The sequence below is a fragment of the Aethalodelphis obliquidens genome, unplaced genomic scaffold (genome assembly GCF_003676395.1).
Source record: "Aethalodelphis obliquidens isolate GAN/ISIS:26980383/991018 unplaced genomic scaffold, ASM367639v1 scaffold45, whole genome shotgun sequence".
Taxonomy (NCBI): Eukaryota; Metazoa; Chordata; class Mammalia; order Artiodactyla; family Delphinidae; genus Aethalodelphis; species Aethalodelphis obliquidens.
In genome coordinates, this window is record NW_020837989.1 from 2,376,549 (window position 1) to 2,397,768 (window position 21,220).

The following is a 21,220-nucleotide window of genomic DNA, read 5'->3' on the forward strand; positions in this document are numbered from 1 at the left end:
CCAGATCAACCACTTTAAGGTGGTACGTGAGTCTTTTTATCTTCAAGTCAGTGGGAGCCAATGAAGGATAGCAAACAAAGAAGTGACCTTTAACACAACTTGGCACATAATTCAAGGCCAGAAGTCAGGCAAATTTATTTAGTTCTTTCTGAGATGGTCTTCCTTTCATTTATACTATAGTTGGTTCTTGAACAACACAAGTTTGAACTGTACAGGTCCACTTATACGTGGATAGTTTTCAATAGTAAATACTACAGCACTACACAGTCTATGGTTGGTTGAATCTGCAGACGCGGAGGACCAAATATAAGTTATGCGCAGATTAACCCCCGCATTGTTCAATGGTCAACTGTATGTTTTAACAAACCATGGAAAATTCTGGACTAAGAATCTTCTGGCTGGCTTTTTTATTTTTTTTAATTTACTTCTAGTTCCCAACTTATTTCAGGTAAAAACTGTCAGCTTGTTCCTCTAAACTCCCATTACTCTTTGTTTTGAAAAGGTTATAATTGGAATAAAATAAGCCTGGCTTCAAGCCAGGATCATGAAGGGTGTAATTAAACAAGATATTCTGTCTATCCACCGAGCAGGGCAATCCTACTTGGGGGGAAAAAGAGAGATTCTAAAGCAATTGTGTGTTTTTCAAGAATAATAGACCAATCTACCCCACACATCTTACATAATACATGGCAGCTGCTGACATTTTAATCAAGATAGAAACAATAATAAAGTCAAGATGCTCTGTGTTCAGGCAGAAGGGAGCCCCGACTCTGGAATTTGGGCAGATATACACACGTGCCCATTCTGCTCTAAACAGCTGGAAGGCTGTTAGCACTTCTTTCATGATGTCCTGCCTGCCCTGACAACACGGATAAAAGTGCAATTTTATACACCCCTGCCAGTTATGGTTTTACCTGCTGAATGATTTGTTTTCACATTTTAAACCTTAAGTTAAACAATTAATCGAAAGGATATAATTTTAATTTTTAAATAAAAGCCACTTGTCTTAGATAATGTTAACAATGTGTCGAGTTGCCTCTCTCAAATTCAGATAAACATGGGCCTCTCTCAAATTCAGACAAAAATGGGCCGGCCATTAATGGACCATCAGGTGCCTCACTGAACAAGGCTGATGGCTCTAGCTTTCGTAGATAGTCCAGTAATGATTTTGAGAGAGAGGCTTGTGAAATGTTTTGGTTATTAAGGCATTTCCCCCAATATCTTATCGGTTTAAAAAGATTAAAAATCCAGGACCACTTTTGGGGAGTATGTTGAGAGCATCAGATCTGGACTACAATTCCAATCAATGCTCACTCAAAACTTGCAGAGAAATGAACACTAATCGCAGGCATCTGATGATGGATTCTGAAAGCACCTTTTCCTTTTGCTCATACCCAGTGGTCCCTGCAAGACAGAGGGCAAGACTCACAGATTTGGAAGCTAGGCAAAGTCATGTAAGATGACTTGTGACTGGAATGATGCCCTGTATTGCAAGCTGGCCAATGTACAAACCATGCTCATCCACGAAAACAAATGGCATTTCTTTATTGTTTTTACCTGACTTAATTTTTCTCTCAAACTTATCCTTATGGATTGTTGGGAAAAAAAGAAATCTATTCTGGCATCCTCTCTGTAATTGAAAAGTTTCAACTTCCCCATTAGGATAAATAATTAGTCTAAATTTTCCTCTCCCTCTTTCAGATATCATTATGGATACGGCAGAAGGAGGCTTATGTGACCGCGTGGTGACAGGAACAGAGCAAGTTTAGATTCCGGGAGATGTTGTTTTGATCTGCATCAGGCTAGACCCCTATGCCCAAGTCCTCATTGAATAAACTCTCTCTGGGCTCCAGCAGTATCCACTGAGTCGGGACTGAATGGTGTTGGTAGACCCTGAGACCTGGGCAGGTCTCCCATTGCACCAAACTGGATTGTCTTCTTTGGAGCCCTCAGCCCCACTGCAGGGACGCTCCCCAGGACCAGTCAGCCTGCACCATCAGTTATCCATGTGCATTCCTCAACATACCACATGGACACTTCTACGAACTGCCTTCCCTCCTCCCCCGCGCCTGGAATTAACGGAGATTCCAGAGTGTTGACCCAGGTCCTCTTTTCCTCTCTTTCCAGGGGGTTGTGAAACCACCCTACAAGTTGGCTTCCTCCTAGAATCCCACATGAAAATGTACAATGACCCTTTGCTTTTGCCTTTCCTTAAAATCTACTTAATTGGTTTCTTCTCTCTATGACCCAGAGAAGAAAGGTCATCAGGACATATATTTCACCACCTGCTTTTCCTACATTTCCTGTCTTCTTCTTCCCACAATTCACCAGAGACCAGAACAGACAAGATCTCTACTTCCTCCTCCTGTCTGAATGGGACTTTCCCTATGTCCTAGCCTCAGCTTTCCCTGTGATGTTATCTGCCATCTTATCATTCTCTGGTCTCTAACGGTAGAATCATAATGTACAGAGGAGATGCATACAGACTCATGGGTTTAATTTCTTTAAGCTGTAATTTCTATTACATGTGCAAAATAAGAGCTTTTGATAAACAAGGCAAAGGGAAAGGTGGCGATAACTCAAATACGGAAGTATCACTTTTACTTTACTTCTTGTGCTTCTCCTTATATTTACTAATAGAACCATGGTGAAAGGCACCCGGGGGGGAAAGGTTGGGGATAAGGTAGAAAAGTGAAATACAGTGATAAATTCAAACTCTAGTACTGATACTAACAGGAAAAAAAAAAAAGAGAGAATAATGATTGCATGTTGGAATATAGGAGGAAGAGGAAGAAAAGGGACATATATATGTATTGACTGGTCTTGGAAGATGGGCAAGATGTAATAGTTTTGGGATTTCAAACAGGACAATATTAAAGTCAAGTGGGCCTCATTAAGCCCTAGCCTGTGGCTTTCAGATCTTTTTTTTTTTTTTTTTCTCAGCAGGCACTACTAAATGTGTGAAGAGAAGAGTTGTAAGGTAGTCACTAGCATTTTTGGCAAAATGAGAAAATGGAGGCAATACAATTACATGTTAATATAGTTAAATGAGACTGTCCTGTATTCAATTATGAGACTGTCTTTTATTCTATATTATTATCTATATTATTCTTATATTCTTATATCCTTTCTCTTATATAAAATGCAGTTAATAGTAGATGGAAGTACTCAATGATTTTTTCCTTTTGTCTTTAATTGAGAAATAATTGTTGGTCACCATGATTTGATGGAAACTTTTTAGGGGTTAAAGAAATATTAAACTCTGGGAACTCCCCTCCCATCTGAGTTCTTGTGTCCCTGTGAGAGAGAAAGCTGCTTGCCTGTCCTCCCAATAGCTAACATGTGTTGAATTAGTATTCAGTGAGCTTTTCCTCCATTCTAGGCACTGGGGCTTGGAGAGCTTAAGACACTTGCCCAAGTTCACAAAGCACACAGGCATGGGTACCAAATTCAAAGCCAGAGCAGGATAGCTTCAAAGCACAGGCTCTTGACCAACAGGGACACTGCTTCACCATTATTCTATTTCTTAAGGCCATGGAGTAAGTAACTGCTATTATTTGGTCCACTACATTTTTTTTTTTCATTTCTCCTTTGAATCACTTCAATATTTGTGCTATATGATCAAATAATTCTAAATCTCATACATGCAAAACAAAACTAAAAAAACTTAGTCTAAGTATTTGGAGTTGGGGGTGGAAGAGAGGGAAGAAAATTACAGAACATGTCTGCAAAATGTTTAAAAGGGAGATAATTTAAAGATTTCTTCTACAATGGTACTCCCCCTTTCACCATGTACCATAGCTAAAAGCTCAATACACAGCTTCTTGCCTCTTCTCTCCCTTCCCCCATTCCCACCTGTTCTTTCTCTGTATTTCTGTCTTTGTGTGTGTCTCTCTCTCTTTACCTGTGTGTGTACATTTTTAAAAATCAGACTGTCGAGCCATTATTTTTGGTATTGTGAATTTTGAAGAGGACAAAGAAGTGGAGGAGGACTGCCAAGCCCCAAATTAAATGAGCCCTGAAGCTCTGACAGACTGTTCTTGCCACTTAAATTTATAAACCACTGACAGCCCATAAACACTTAGCTGGCTATAGACATTTTAAAATACAATTAAAGAATGAATAAATTCATTTTTGTCAACTTGTGGGAGGCTTGTCTAATCCCTGTTTCCCTATAAGACACACAAACTGTAAATTCCCATATTTCCAAAGGAGCCAGACTGAGTACCCACCCGGTTAAAAAAAAAAAATTTGCAAAACGTTCAAGTGCATTATTGGGAGTAACAGATGTATCATCATTTTTCAGCTTTGTCATTAAAACCCTGGTAATATTATGGAGAAACATAAACAGTAACAAAGTAATACCTTATTTATTTGGGGCTGTAGAATGGGTTTGCTATCAGTGAATCTTTCAGTTCTGAATTGAATTACATATTGATTTCTTTTTTTAAATAAATAAATTTATTTATTTATTTATGGCTGCACTGGGTCTTCATTGCTGTGCGCAGGCTTTCTCTAGTTGCGGCGAGTGGGGGTTACACTTCGTTGTGGCGTGCGGGCTTCTCATTGTGGTGGCTTCTCTTGTTGTGGAGCACGGGCTCTAGGCGCTCAGGCTTCAGTAGTTGTGGCACGTGGGCTCAGTAGTTGTGGCTCGTGGGCTCTAGAGCGCAGGCTCAGTAGTTGCGGTGCACGGGCTTAGTTGCTCCGTGGCATATGGGATCTTCCCAGGCCAGGGCTCGAACCTGTGTCCCCTGCATTGGCAGGCAGATTCTTAACCACTGTGCCACCAGGGAAGCCCACATACTGATTTTTGAAGCTTGTAACAATCTCTAGTCTTTTGCGACCATATTTGAAACTGCCTTCACCCAATTTTTTAAAGAAGACAACTGTCATGAGGAAATTACGATCCCTCGTGTTTGTCAATAACACAGTAACATTCTTGGGAGCTAGAGAAATATGTTGGGGTACCTTCCCCTACATTAAAAGGCTGTAGAGAACCACACTTGTTGAATTCTGAGGTGTACTTTCGGGTTTTATCTTTTTTCTTCTTGCAACTTAAATGTCACTTCCTTTGGGCAGCCTTATTTAACTCTCTTAGGTAGGTTTTTGTAATTCTCTGTGTTTCCTCTGATTTGGTTCATACATCTATCCTACATTTCATTACCTTGTATTTTGAGGTTCCTTTCTGTCTTATTCTCCTTAACTATAAATTATTTGAGTACTCATTTAACTCTACATCTCAAGTATTTATCACATGCCTTGACTCTTAATAAAGTGTCAAAAAAATACTTGGTATAAACAAAACGAAAAGAATGGGAGAAAATATTTGCAAACAAAGCGACTGACAACGGATTACCCCTCCAAAATATACAAACAGCTCATGCAGCTCAATATCAAAAAAACAAACAACCCAATCAGAAAAATGGGCAGAAGATCTAAATAGATATTTCTCCAAGGGAAACATACAGATGGCCAAAAGGCACATGAAAAGATGCTCAACATCGCTAATTATTAGAGAAATGCAAATCAAAACTACAATGAGGTATCACCTCACACCAGTCAGAATTGCTGTCATCAAAGTGTCTACAAACAACAATAAATGCTGAAAAGGCTGTGGAGAAAAGGGAACCTTCCCTGCACTGTTGGTGGGAATGTAAATTGGTAAAACCACTATGGAGAACAGTACGTAGGTTCCTCAAAAAACTAAAAATAGAACTACCATATGACCCAGCAATCCCACTCCTAGGCATATACCCAGAGAAAGCCATAGCTCAAAAAGACACATGCACCCCAATGTTCATTGCAGTTGTATTTACAATAGCCAGGACATGGAAGCAACCTAAATCAACCTAAATCAACAGAGGAATGGATGAAGAAGATGTGGTACATATACACAATGGAATATTACTCAGCCATAGAAAAGAATGAAATAATGCCTTCTGCAGCAACATGGATGGACCTAGAGATTATCATACTAAGTGAAGTAAGTCAGACAGAGAAAGACAAATATCATATGATATTACTGATATGTGGAATCTAAAAAACATGATACAAATGAACTTACTTTCAAAACAAGACTCACAGACTTTGAAAACAAAGTTATGGTTACCAAGTTGGGGGTGGGGAATAAATTAGGAGTTTGGGATTAACATATCCACACCACTATGCATAAAATAGATAATTAACAGGGATCTACTGTACAGCACAGGGAACTCTACTCAATGTTCTGTAATAACCTATATGGGGAAAGAATCTGAAAAAAACCACTTGGGAAACAGCTCCTTATAGACACTGAAATGGAAAATCAGGTCACCACCCTTGTTATAATTGAAGGTAGAGTAAAAGCATATCAGCCCGGCTGCTGATGAAGAATTCTTTTATGAAGACCTTCTGGCTTCTTGCTTTTTTGTGGTTCCTTCCAAGCTTTTAGTGATATTTAGGGGAACAGAGTTGGCTGTCTGTGTACATTGGTCCATATAACCTTCTTCCTTTCTTTTACAATTGTCATGGCATACAACTGGGAAATATGATTTCACAGTCCATTTCCTATTCTGGTAGGATCAGAATCCTACAAGGAAACTTCACAGTTGAAAAGAATGCTTAGAGCAAGGTAGTCATTCAAAGGTAGTCTCTGTTCTTACAGAAAATACCTATGTCCAACTGAATGGCCTATTTCCAGTCCCAGATCAGGCACAGCCTGAGATCAGGGATTTTTTCCATTTGTCTTACATAGACTTTGGGGAAAAAAAAAAACAAAACTGTGTGAACATTTAAAATATTCAAATTTTAAGTCATGAATTTATTCAAATCTAGTTTCTATTCAAAGTTAGTTTTTCTTATTAGAGGGATGGGGGTGGTGCCTGGTACATTTTTAAGTACAGTCTTGAATCTAGAGCCATACGTCATGATTTCAGAATTGCCCTGCAGCAGCAGAGTCTACAAATACGCCTGAGTTGGGTGTTGGGCGCAGACCTTACCAACACTCCTTGTTTGTCTGGAGAGAAAAAACCCTCTTTTGTGATTTTCAGCTCAACCCTGGATTATTTACAAATGTCTTAAGCAAATACGGCAAATATAGTAACTATAGTAACTCTAATAAGAAAAGCAGTGAACCAAAATGCTCACAGAGAGGAAGCTACCATTCCTTTAGCTGGGAGCTGAGATATTCCAGGAAGACACGTCAGAGGCCTAAAATTTGCTTCTCATTAACAAACAAGCAAACAGAAAACAACAGTAGAACAAACAAAAAAACCCTCCAGCAGCCAAGAAAGGGGTTTGAGGAAACAAAAATTATCCCCAAAGAGAAGGTCTCTAAAATAGATGTCATTTTTCTCATGTTTGATTGATTGAGTAGCCGAGGGACATGGATGGATATTTAAGTTTTAGCTGTTTATCTGAGAAGTCAGTCTAAGTATAAATAAGGGCAGCACAAAAAGACTTTAGTATGTAATTCTTAAGTTGGTCTTTTGTTTGCCCCTGTTCACACTGTGTTGATGCGTAATAGCCTGAACTGAGTCAGGAGCCTAGAATGTGATGACTTAGCTTCTCCATCCCTCTGGACCTTTTTTTTTTAATGGTGCTTTGTGGCAGAATCTCTGACCAAAAAGCCTTTTTTTTTTTAGATTCCATATATATGTGTTAGCATACAGTGTTTTTCTCTTTCTGACTTACTTCACTGTGTATGACAGACTCTAGGTCCATCCACCTCACTACAAATAACTCAATTTCATTTCTTTTTATGGCTGAGTAATATTCCATTGCATATATGTGCCACATCTTCTTTATCCACTCATCTTTCAATGGACACTTAGGTTGCTTCCATGTCCTGCCTATTGTAAACAGAGCTGCAATGAACATTGTGGTAAATGATAGAGTTCAGCTCCTTTTAGACATCACTTATCTTTGGGCTGATCAGCACAAATCATTCACTAGTTCTGTAAAAAACAACCCCCCTCCCCCCCAGATAAAACCCCCTGCTCCTAAAGAGGACTGTGAAAAGACAGGGCACTGGGCCACCCATTAGCCTGCTTGAAAGAGTTCTTACATCATAGCCACAAGGACGCAGTGCATTCTCAGAGAATGAGCTCTCTCAGGGACCTAAAATGCACATTTCCTTGGGTGGATTTGCTTAAAAGATTCCAGCTTTGGCACATTAATATGAAACCCAGGATCTAATTGACAGAGAGTCAGGCAACTTCTGGCCTCTGGAAGACCTGGTGAAAATGGTTATTTCAGTAACACGTAAAACGTCACAGTGTGGTATGTAATTTTAAAAATATAGCCCACTGTGTACGGGATTTTGCTAAGAAAAGGTTCTCACTCCCCACCGATTATCCTCTTCCTTTTGCCCGACTTATTTCCCTATATTCATAAAGACTTACAGGCCTGGCAGGAATGCTATGGTTTTGTAATGAGGTGATATATTCTCCACTTACTGAGGACATGTTTCTGTTTAGGGAAATGCAAGCTCCAACGTGGCTGCTGTTGTTTTCGCAAAACAGAAATCTCGGGGCTGGTTGTGAAAGAGAAGGTATGACTTGTGCAATACAGGTGCGTTTGCTTACAGTTGATGTTTTTATGCAAGAGTTATTCAGGGATGTTTATGAGGATTTATGATTGGTCTTAATTAAAAGAACTGTGAGAAATGAAGAAAGCCAATATTCACTGAATTCTTCATGGCTCTAATTCCACAGTGAAAATTAAAGTTATATTTGTATCATCATACCATTTTATATGTGTTTCATTTGGAGGGCTGGGGATAGCTCTTTAGTGGCAAGAATGGTTTTTAGGCTACATCTCTGTCTGTTTGTCCGTCAGTATGTCTATTGTTCCTTTTTGCTTTCCATAAGTTGTTGGTAAGTACACGGCATCGCAGAGCCCTTTTCTGCTAAAAGCAGCAGGCTTATGGATATCTGATTAACACCAGTACATGGAATACGCACAGAAGGGAGTTCTAGCACCATATCATTCCAGAAAATGGGGAGCTTGTTAGATAGAGAAAAAAAAAAGTATTGTATTTACAGCTCAGCTTCTTTTAAACACCACTTTTCTTTGGGCTGATCAGCACAAATTACCGATTAGTTCTCTAACGGGAGAGGATTTTGGTACCACAAAATACATCAGGAAATACACACTGCAAATCTCACAACTACAAGACTGGCAACCACTTCCTCCAAACTTTCAACTTTAAGTCCTCAGAGAAAATCTTCTCTTAGTTGTAGCTTAGCTTCACATCCTTTCTAATCTCTCCCAGTTCATACACTCATGATACTGTTACATCATAGATATTCAAAATGGATCATCAACCAGTTGCACAAAGAGAGCAAACAGCCACTTAATCAATGCAAACCATACTCAGAAGTTTACCTTAGTTCCTTGAAGGGATCTGCCCTGACATTAGGTGTCTCTATAGATTTAGGGAACACTGTGCCCTCTGCTCCTGTAAACAAAAGAAAAAAGCAAACAGAGGTTGGAGAGTTGGATGTGTCACTGGGAGGCACAGTCAGCACAATGAATGGAGCTAAAGGCAGTGAATCCTTTATACAACCCAGTACACAGGTATTCTGCCACTGGCTCTAGGGCAGGTCTCCGTGCTAGGAGAGCATTCAATCAACTCATGCAAACAGGCTTTGAAAAAACAAGGAACTCTTTTGAATGTGTTCTTGCTGAGATCAGAGTCAGGCCATGAGGCAAATTCCATGTTGGCTTAAAAAAAAAAAACAAAACAAGATGCCTAGAAACGGCACGGTCTGACTCATGTCTCTCATAAACTATTAACAGTCACCCAACTGGAAGTGTTTTGAAAACCAGCAGCTGAAATTCTGTTACTGCAGCATGGGGCACAAATCACATAACACATACAACATCTAAGAAATGGGTTAGACGGTAGAGAATACTGTAAGACTGTAAGGTATTTGCCTAAGGACGATTAGGCCAAAGTTTTTCAGTAAATCAAGTTTTACACGATAATCTTGAAAACTCAGAACACTATGAGGGATCATCTGAAGTTCACTGCTTCTACAATTTGAGTATTAACATTGATCCCCGACCCAATCTAGACATTTAGCTCTTGACTTTGCTATATAAGCTTTTATCTTTACAACCTGTCAACATCAGCTGAACCTTTCCAGCCGTAAAGATTGTGATTCTCTAATTTGTCTGCTCCCAAAGTGTCTTCAAATCATTTAAGCCTCAGTTTATCACAGACAATTGCACTGGATATTTGTTTTTCAATTAAACTTAGCCAGGCATTATCCTGACGTAAAGGTGTTTATTTTTATATGCTCAGTGTGCTTCTTTGATGCTGTAAGAAGGGATGGAATAATATCTTGCATTCATGTGTGAATTTCTAGAATCCTCCTGCATTGGTATAATGTCTAGAAATCCTCTACTAACCACTGTTATTCCAAATCCAGGTTTATCCCGACATACTAATGACTCTAGGAGAATGAAGTGATTTCCTGACTTTTGTAGCAACTATGCAAATATTTAATCTTTCTGATATGAGTAATAGACCACTGTAAGTAAAATCAGAATTTTTTTTCTGCCTTAACATCATATATGGTCACTAAAAGAACATTCTGGTGAATAATAGCTATTATTCTCAGCTAACATTTTTGAGTGACTACCACATTGCCGGATACCATCATAGATATATCTCATTTATTCCCTGCAACAACCCCATAAAACTGACAGTTCCAGTTGGCACAGAGACACTCCACGTGGGGACTTTTAAGATCATTTTCTGCCCGTAGACACTTTTACTTTCCAAGATCCTAAATCACATCATTTCAAATATACAGGTACCTTTCAAAATGTACCCATAGCCCCGTTAAATACATTTTTTGGTGTAAATTTCATAAGAATGTTCACTGTTTTATTAAGTATATATTATTTATTTTGCTCTAGTGATTGAAACTTTACTGTGTTCTTGATAACTGTGATGCTTAATTGTACGTGTCAACTTGACAGGATCAAAAGGTGCCCAGATATCTGGCTAAACATTATTTCTGGATGTGTCTGTGAGGGTGTTTCCAGATGAGATTAGCATTTGAATAGGTGCGCTGAATAAAGCAGTTTGCTCTCTCCAATGTAAGTGGGCATCATCCTATCAGATGAGGGCCTGAATACAACAAAAAAGTGGAGGGAGGAAGTATTCCGTCCTTCCTGCCTCACCCTGTGAGCTGGGACATTGATCTTTTCCTGCTGTCCATGGTCCTGGTTCTCAGGCCTGCCGACCCACACTGGAATCAACACCATTGACTCCCCTTGTTTTCAGGCATTTGGACTCAGACTAAATTACACCACTGGCCTTCCTAAGTCCCCATTTCACAGACAGCTGAGTGTGGGATTTCTCAGCCTCTATAATTGTGTGAGCCAATTTCTTACAATAAATCTCTTTCTCTGTATAGACCTTATTGGTTTATTGGTTATTCGGTTTCTCTGGAGAACTCTGACTAATACAGTAACTGAGTAAGAATGGGGTGGATTACAAATTATACTGTAGCTTTTGTTACATATGTATTACATCTGGTTTTGAAGAATATCCATTTCCCCTCTCCAACATTTTTGGGATCCTTTGAGGAGCACCTAGGTCAAAGGCACTGTGGAGGCTGCCAAGTGGATCAAACAGGCTTGCCGAAGTCACAGGACAGGGACTGACACATCGGAGGGTGGCTCTAAGCTGTGTGAAACCCAAGACCATGCCCTCAGCCATCTCCCAGTGCCATCTTGTCTGTCACTGAACAACTCCCATCTGCTGCTACTGTAGTTAACAGGGACTTCTCTCTGACATTCTTAGAGATGCTTAGTTCTTAGCCATTTGAGCTCTATTTAAAAATATCTATATCTACATATTTAAAGGAACAATTATATATCTCAATAAGGAGAGGAGAGCTACTTCTGTTTATTTACATTGTCCCTACTCTCTAGTGTCAGCTCAAATCTCCTCTTCCTCTACCGAGAATTCCATGAAAGCTGCAACAGAAAGAGCATTACCTCTTTCCAAATCAGCCGTAATTGTCTGACTCACCCAAATGACAATGAGTATTGCCCATGGACAGCTTTCATTATTTGAATTGTTTCTAGAATGCTGTAACACTTAATGTTTCACCTCTTTCTCATGCCCACTCTTTCCATCATTTTGTAAGATCTCTGAAGTCAAAGAAGATCTATTTTGCAACTCTGGTGACCGTACCAAGTAGGTGCACACAGTAAGACATAGATTACACTTATTCAGAACAGTTGTCCAAAAATGAGGAATGACTGGCTCTTATGAAAAATGAACCTCAAAAGCTCGGGCCATTTTCTTTATCCCATCCAAACTCTGTACTGAGCCTGTTTCTTTATTTGTCAGATACCATGAGAAAACTTCATCTGCTACTTTACTTCTTACTTCTGGCTATACTAGGCTCAAGAGGGAACGGCTCCACTGCAGCTGGGGGCGCTGAGCTCTGCCACCCTTTGAAAGCAAGGCCAAGGGGGAAAAAGGGTGACAATAAAGTCATCCAGCACATTACAGATGCTCACTATCTGTGTTTGTGGAAAGAACATGGTCTCCTTTGAACACCTGAGCTTGGATCCTCAGCTCTCTGACCTGCAAGCGCATTTGCTGTGCTCCTGGCTAGGAGTGCGTCTCGCTCTCTGTCCTATCCTCGTTGTCTAGCACAGCGCAGGCACTCAACAAATACTTGTAAGATGACTACGTACGCTCATTAGGCACTGAGCACACACTAATTGGGATTTACCTCGCAGACATTCATCTTATCTCTTCAACTAGATTGTAAGCTCTGTGTGGGCAGGGGCAAGGTCTTATATAGAATATAACCAGATTTGACTTTAGGTTCCCAAGACTCCTCCTGGACTCAATTCAACTAGTACTACCACTTCTATGGGAGTACTAATTTACTGCTATAAAATTCCTCATACCTCACATATTAAATGAATGTCTAAAATCACACCCCGGTGCATTTTAACTATACCACTAACATAAAGGAGTATGCTTATAAAGGAATGCTATTGGGGCTGAAGAGAAATATCTCTTTAAAGTAGAATAAGATCAGAAGGCTTGTGTTCTCTTTCCCAGACCAAGGAACCTGCTTAACCTACAGATAAGAGAACTGGGGCTAAAGACGTGTGGGGCTCATGGTCCTATGGCCAGTGGGCACTAGAGCTGAGATTCACATCCAGGCATCTGACTAAAGAACCCACATTTAGACCCAGCGCCCTAATGCCTTGTTTTCTCAGCCAGGCCAATGTGGCACTCATTAAATGGCAAGCAAGCAAAATCCAGAGGGGATGGGCTCTGACAGGTGGAGGAGATGGGTAACTGACAGGCTCTGGTGGTGGATGAAAGTGAAGGGCAAGACGCTCATGCTCCTTTAGCTTCCATCGTCCAACCAGATGCCCTTTGATTGTTTTTTTGCTGGACTTCGGCCACAGGGGTCCACGTGTCCCATACATACTGGAGGACAGACTCATGCATGTGACTTCTCAGGGGAACTTATCAAAATCTCTCAGTAGCTGAGTGACCTTGGGCATGAATCTCTCTGACACTCAGCTTCCTTCTCTGAAAAGAAGAGATATGAGTAGTACCCTCATCTCCCAGGGATTTTGAAGACTAAATGAGACCTCTGGTACATAGCAATCATCAAATGACAATTAATAAAATACTACTGCTAGTACTAAAATGTTCATGAACCCTATTCTTTCTTCCTCTTATTTGGGTCCTCTATGACTCTTAAAAAATAACATTTTAAAAGCACTTACTACAAAGTAGAAACTATTGAAACTCTCTTCATTTGATCATGAAAATAACCCTGTGAGGGAGGGACTATTAATTTCTGTTATTACGGTTGTGGAGTGTGAGATTCAGAGAAGTCAAGAAACTTTTCTATGGTCACACAGTGAAGAGGGGGAGCCAGAATTTGAACTCTAGCATTTCAGCTCTGAAACTGATGCCCTTGACCCTACTCTAGACCCTCATTCAGCAGATTAAGTAACTCTCTACTTGTTCATCTTTTTATGAAACATGAACAAATACCCATGTTTATAGCCTCAGGTAACAGCTGCTAAATCCCCTACCACTCCTCTTCTAAAAACTATTCATTCCCACGTACAATGAAATGAGATATTAATACATTTCAAAAAGACCATTTCTTTCCAAGTCCTAACAGATTTCTGATTTCCACACCATTTTTCACTTTCCCAAAAGCTGCAGAGTGGACAGTCATTCATCAGGATGAATTCTCCCATCCCATCCTCTATCCATTCTTAGATAATAAATTATTCTCAATTTTATTATTTCAAAAAGGTTTCTATTAAAGCCATGCCTACTGATTCCTTCTTTTAACACAATATAATTTACTGGCAATAAATGTTCATAAACAGTTTGTGTGAAAAAATCCATAAAGCCATTTCAGCTTTAAGTTCCATTTAATGTCCCTCAGAAATGATTTCATCAATGTGTTTCCATTAGCTGGTTCTCTGCCCAGTAACTTAATTCCACACAATCAATCAGGAACTTATAAAGCATGTGACAGGATCTTTCTAAAGTGTTTTGAATCATCATAAAGATCAGCTCAATGGCTCTTTTTTCCGACTAGCACAGGTAGGAAGTAAACTCGTCAAAAAATCTCTAATGCACTTTGTTGCCATAGTAATAAAAAAGCCAGTTTCTCCTCTCCAGAAAGTATGCTCAAGTTCAGAGGTCAGTTTGGTCATGCTTTTCCCTCAGAGTGTCCTGGATGTCAAGAGCCCTGAAATCCAGTCATATCTCTGTGATGTTGGGCAAATCACATAACTCTCTCTGGCCCTTGACTTCCTTCACTGTAAAATGAGGGATGGGATGAGAAGTGTCAGAGCTAAAGTGTTTTCTCCCCAGATTTAAAATTTCATAAGGTAACAATCTAATCTAAACAGAAGATTATCGTTAGCCACCTCCAATCCCTGCCAGGAAAACAGAGCAACCCTGGGATATCAAAGCAAAATGTTAAAAATGTTCTCAGTGTTTAAGGAAGCAGCAAATTAAAGCAGACAGACGTTTGTCCAATTCAAACTACAATTAATTGGTAGAAATAATCACCAGAAAATAAACCTCATAAGCGATAAAATGGTGAAGAACAAAATTTACTGTAGATGAGAATAACTAAAAAAAACCAAAAACCTGTTTGTAACTCTTTATGATCTGGGGAAATTCAATTTTATAAAAATAAGAAACATTAAAGTGCCTAAATCTGTACCTGTTGAAAATAGCCATGGACTAAACACTGGAAGAAAAATTTAGATATGCAAATTATGATACAGGAAAATTGGACTCCAGAGAAACATAAGACACAAAAGAAAAAATTACCATGATAGAAGTTATAATTAGTAACATTGGAGTTTAAGAAAGTTATGATAAATCAAATCTTTTTAGTACACAGAAAAGAACTACTCTTACAGACACTAATTTCAAGAAAAGCTTTTAAAAAGGGCAGACATGGTTTAAGACTACTGTTTAGAAAATTGATGAAGGAATTAAACTAGCTTAATGGAGTTTGCTCTGGTAAATTATTTCTAGACATACATTCATTAACATGGGCATAATTATGATTAATGCTTTTGTATAAATGAAAATAGACTAAAAATCATCTTTGGGTTAAAACCATGGAGCTAAAATGTTTAACAGGTTCCATATGTGAGTTAAAATATCTGATGACCATTGTTTGAAGTCAATGTTCTAAATTTTCCAGTTCTTGTTGCTTGGGTAGATATATCCTGAATGACAGTCCTTAATAACAACCATATTTTGTTTGATAAGATAAGGTTCTATTTTCATACCAATATTAGATTATAAAACAGAGAAAGGATGTCAATCTAAAAAATGGTGATAAGAAAATGGGAGAAGGAAGCACATGGAAGCAACCTAAGTGCCCATCGACAGATGAATGGATAAAGAAGATGTGGCACATATATACAATGGAATATTACTCAGCCATAAAAAGAAATGAAATTGAGTTATTTGTAGTGAGGTGGATGGACCTAGGGTCTGTCATACAGAGTGAAGTAAGTCAGAAAGAGAAAAACAAATACTATATGCTAACACATATATATGGAATCTTAAAAAAAAAAAGCTGGTTCTGAAGAACCTAGGGGCAGGACAGGAATAAAGACGCAGATGTACAGAATGGACTTGAGGACACGGGGAGGGGGAAGGGTAAGCTGTGACAAAGTGAGAGAGTGGCATGGACATATATACACTACCTAATGTAAAATAAATAGCTAGTGGGAAGCAGCCGCATAGCACAGGGAGATCAGCTCGGTGCTTTGTGACCACCTTGAGGGGTGGGATAGGGAGGGTGGGAGGGAGACACAAGAGGGAGGGGATATGGGGATATATGTATACGTATAGCTGATTCACTTTGTTATACAGCAGAAACTAACACAACAATGTAAAGCAATTATACTTCAATAAAGATGTTAAAGAAAAGAAAATGGGAGAAGGAATGATTCAATTTCCTGAAATATCAGAGAACTGGGAAACCAAAGACCTGATTTTTAGTGCTGATTTTGCATAAGCTTATGGCTGACTGTTGGCCATTTGCCCTCAGGTCTTATTTCCCCATTTGTTGTACAAAGCGGGGGTGGGGATTAGATGGTCCATGAGGCCACCTCCAGACCTGATGTTTTAGGAACCTCCAGATAACCTGGTTGGATGAACCCAACGGACCAGGAGAGGAGCGTGGTAGGTTTGATAAACCCAAAGTTAAATGTATTTAACAAATACGTATAGAGTAGGGGACTGTAGAGGTGAACCAGAGAGAGATGGAGCTTATAGACCAGTAGAATGTAGTACTCTCCAGTAGGGTACACTGGCTAGTTCAAAGAATCAGTAATGAAATAAACTCAGAAATAACATACAATAGTGACAAATGGTGATACAGACTTGAAAGGAAAATCAAACATGTCTTTGAAAGTATAATACTTGGGGTCATAGATTGGTCTGTCAGGTATGTTTCCCTGAAAAAGTGAAGTTTTCCTGATATTTGTTAAGTGATTAGGAACAACCTAGTTAAGAGGGGGAAGGAACGGTAGAAGAGATTATGCAAAGGTGGCAGGGTTGGGAAGCTGAGGTCAATAAAGAAGATTGGTGTGGCCAGACCATATTTAGCAAGGGTGAGCATTGTGGGATGAGACTGGAGAGGTGGGTTGGCCCAGGTAATGCAGAGCCAAGGTGAAGGTTTTTCTTTCTTTTGGCCGTGCCACACGGCATGCGGGATCTTAGTTCCCTCACCAGGGATCAAACCCACGCCCCCTGCAGTGGAAGAACGGAGTCTTACCCACTGGACTGCCAGGGAAGTCCCACAGTGAGGGTATTAAGCAGACCCGAGCAAAGTGGCATTTTTCAAAGATTACTGTGGCGGTATGTTATGGTCTGCATATTTGTGTCCCCCTAAAAGTCACATGCTCCAACTGTAACCTTCACCGGAAGTAAAACATGCTGGTGCCCTGATCTCAGACCTCCCAGTCTCCAGAATAGTGAAAAATAAATGTCTGCTGTTTAAGCTACCCAGTCTGTGGTATCTGTTACAGCAGCCTGAGCTGTCTGAGACACTGTATTGTGGAAAAGACATTTGAAGAGGGCAAAGATAAATGAGGCGAAGCAGAGGAGACATGATGACAGCTTGGACTAAAGAACTGGCAGCCAGGACGGAGAAGTGCAGGTGGGTTAGGAAATATGTTAAGAGGAAAACCAATGGGATCTAGTGATGTGCTGGACAAGAGGGAGACAGAGAATGACCACAGGGCCCATGGGAAGATCTGAAATTGAGGTCAAAGCCAAGTGATTAATACCCAAAGCCAGCTGTGCCCATGGCAACCTTACACTTCTCCAACAAAATCTAGCTTCTTTGACATTTGATATTTTAATTTCAATTGAAATTGCCTTTACTTAACACAAGAAGCCGCTATGAATCCAGCTCTATTTTTCCTGTGAAGGTACAGGCAACATGACAGAAAAGTTTTAAGTCTCTCACAGTGTTTACAAGCATTTTTAAAAAAACACTATGAATAATGTAATAATTCTATGAATAATGAACATTGTCTTCTGTGAAACATAATTTTCTGGTTACTCCAATGTTTCAGCTGAACACAGTTCATATGCTAGAAATGATTAAGCTTAGTGAGGAAGGCAAGTCAAAAGCCAACAAGACAGGCTGAAAGCTGGGCCTCTTGTGTCAAACTGTTAGCCAAGTTGTGAATGCAAGGGAAAAATTATTGAAGGAAATTAAAAATGGTACTCTAATGAACACGCGAATGATAAGAAAGTCAAACAGACTTATTGGTGATATGGAGAAAGTTCTAGTGTTCTGGAGAGAAGACCAAAGCAGTCCCAACATTCCCTGAAACCAAAGACTAATCCAGAGCAATTCTCTTCAATTCTATGAAGGCTGAGAGAGGTGATGAAGTTGGAGAAGAAAAGTTTGAAGCTAGCAGAGGTTGGTTCATGAGGTTTAAGGAAAGAAGCCATCTCCACAACATAGAAGTGCAAGGTGGCGCAGCAAGTGCTGATGTAGAAACTGCAGCAAGTTATCCAGAAGATCTAGCTAGATAATTCACGAAGGTGGCTACATTAGATGACAGATTTTCAGTGTAAAGGAAACAAGCCTTATATTGGAAGATGCCATCTAGGACTTTCACAGCTAGAAAGGAGAAGTCAATGCCTGACTTCAAAGCTTAAAGGACAGGCTGACTCTCTTAGGGGTTAATGCAGCTGGTGACTTTAAGCTGAAGCCAATGCTCATTTCTCATTCTTGAAATTTTAGGGCCCTTAAGAATTTTGCTAAATCTACTCTGCCTGTGTTCTATAAATGGAACAACAAAGCCTGGATGACAGTATATCTGTTTACAACATGGTGTACTGAATATTTTAAGTTCACTGGTGAGACTTACTCCTTTCAAAATATTACTGCTTATTGACAATGCACCTGGTCACCCAAGAGCTCTGATGAAGATGTACAAGGAGATTTATCTTGTTTTCATGGCTGCTAACACAACATCCCTTCTGTGGCCCCTGGAACAAGGATTAATTTTGACTTTCAAGTCTTATCACTTAAGAAATACATTTCATAAGACTATAGCTGCCATAGATAGTGATTCCTCTGATGGATCTGAGCAAAGTAAATTGAAAACCACTGGAAATAATTTACCATTCTAGATGCCATTAAGAACATTCATGGTTCATGGGAAGAGGTCAAAATATCAGTATTAACAGGAATTTGGAAGAAGTTGATTCTAACTCTCACGGATGAAGGGTTCAAGACTTCAGTGGAGGGAGTCACTGCAGATGTAGAGGAAATATTAAGAGAACCAGAATTAGAAGTAGAGCTGGAAGACGTGACTGAATTGCTGCAATCTCATGATAAAACTTTAATGGATGAGGAGTTGCTTCTTATGGATGAGCAAAGAAAGTGGTTTCTTGAGATGGGATCTGCTCCTGGTGAAGATGCTGTTAAAATGACAACAGAGGATTTAGAATATTACATAAACTTAGGTGATAAAGCAGCGGCAGGATTTTAGAGGACTGACCCCAATTTTGAAAGAGTTCTACTGTGGATAATATGCTATCAAACAGCACTGCATGCTACAGAGAAATCCTTCATGAAAGGAAGAGTCCATTGATGAGGCAAACTTCATTGTTGTCTTATTTTAAGAAATTGCCTCGGCCACGCCAGCCTTCAGCCACCACCACCCCAATGAGTCAGAGGGTCTTGCCTCAATGTTGATGGCTACTATCAGCAAAAAGATTATGACTCAGTGAAGGCTCAGATGATGGTCAGCATTTTTTTTTAGCAATAAAGTATTATTTAAATTTAGGTAAGTATACTGTTTTTTGTTGACATAGTAATGCTATTGCACACTTAATACACTACAGTATCCTGTAAACATAACTTTTATATGCACTGGGAAACAAACAAATTCGTGTGACTTGCTTTATAGCAAGATTCGCTTTATTGTGGTGGTTTGGAACTGAACCCATACTACCTCCAAGGTGTGCCAGTACACCCTGTAGAACGCATTATAGGAGGTCAAGAGCAAACGCATAGAAATCAGTTAGAGGACTATTTCAGTAGGTCATGTGAGAAATGATGATGGCCTAGAGTAAAGAACTTATGGTGAAAAAAATGGGAAGGATGAACTTGAGAGTGATTGAGGTGGTAGGATTAAAAGAACTTAGTGATATGAGGGGTGGATGAGTAAGAGATGTCCAGGTTTTGGTTGCAGGGGGGGGACAAGTTTAATTTCGGCTCTGTTGAATTTAAGGTATCTATGGAGTTCCCAGATTAAGATGCTTATGGAGGCAACTGGATGTACAGGTATATTGCTCAAGGTAGAGTTCTAAACCACTGGTATATAAACTTAAAATCACTGGGATACAGACGATCATCGAAACCAAGAGAATATGTGAAATTATCCAAGAAATGGTTACAGTGATGTCAATAGACAGCCAAGGTCAGAATTTTAAGGGATTCCAACATTTAAAGTTTGGGTATGGGAGGATGAGACATCAAAGGAAACTGAAAAGAAGAGGCTAGAGAGACAGAAAGAAGACCAGAAATGGTGGAACATAGGAAGTCAGGAGTGACAAGTATTCCAAGAAGGTGGGAGGAGTTACGTACGTGCTTAATTGGTACTTAGAGTTAAGAAGAGGAATTTAAATGTCCATGGAATCTAGCAACATGGGGGTCATTTACATCATAGGAGCCATTCTATGAAGAGCTGGAGGTGGACTCGTGGGCAGAGGAGAAAGTGGGATGTGGAGAAATGGTTACAGCAAGAGTTCCCACTTGGTGACAAGAGAAGTATAGTTAAGACACCTGAGTATTAGATATTGGATATTAGATACTGAAGACCCAGCTATGGTTAGTAACCAAAATTGATAGGGGTACCAGTCTGCTCAATGGCAGATCTATCTATCTATCTATCTATCTATTATTATGTATTAATAAAGATGATGTCGATGACAATGATAGAAGGCCAGAATGACAAAAAAAATCTTTGAATAATCTGAATCTTAACAATGGAGAAGAAGAAAATAAGACGTGTTTCCTTTCAAGTACTCTAACAGTGTAACTGAACCGACCATACCATCAGGGTGCACACTTTAAATAATTGTGTAGAATGTGAAACCGCAGCGCAATTTAAGATTCATGTACAGAAATATTCTGGCAAGATATGAAGA

The 21,220-nt window shown here is 39.5% G+C and overlaps 1 protein-coding gene across 2 annotated transcripts in view; it reads right to left on the reverse strand.

The window, feature by feature from the left end:
- SGCD (sarcoglycan delta) overlaps nucleotides 1–21,220 on the reverse strand; it is a 414,508-nt gene that overhangs the window by 98,179 nt on the left and 295,109 nt on the right. For both annotated transcript variants that reach the window (XM_027081446.1, XM_027081445.1), the window contains exon 6: nucleotides 9,367–9,439. In XM_027081446.1, the coding sequence (XP_026937247.1) occupies nucleotides 9,367–9,439 (73 nt within the window). The remainder of the gene's footprint in view (nucleotides 1–9,366; nucleotides 9,440–21,220) is intronic.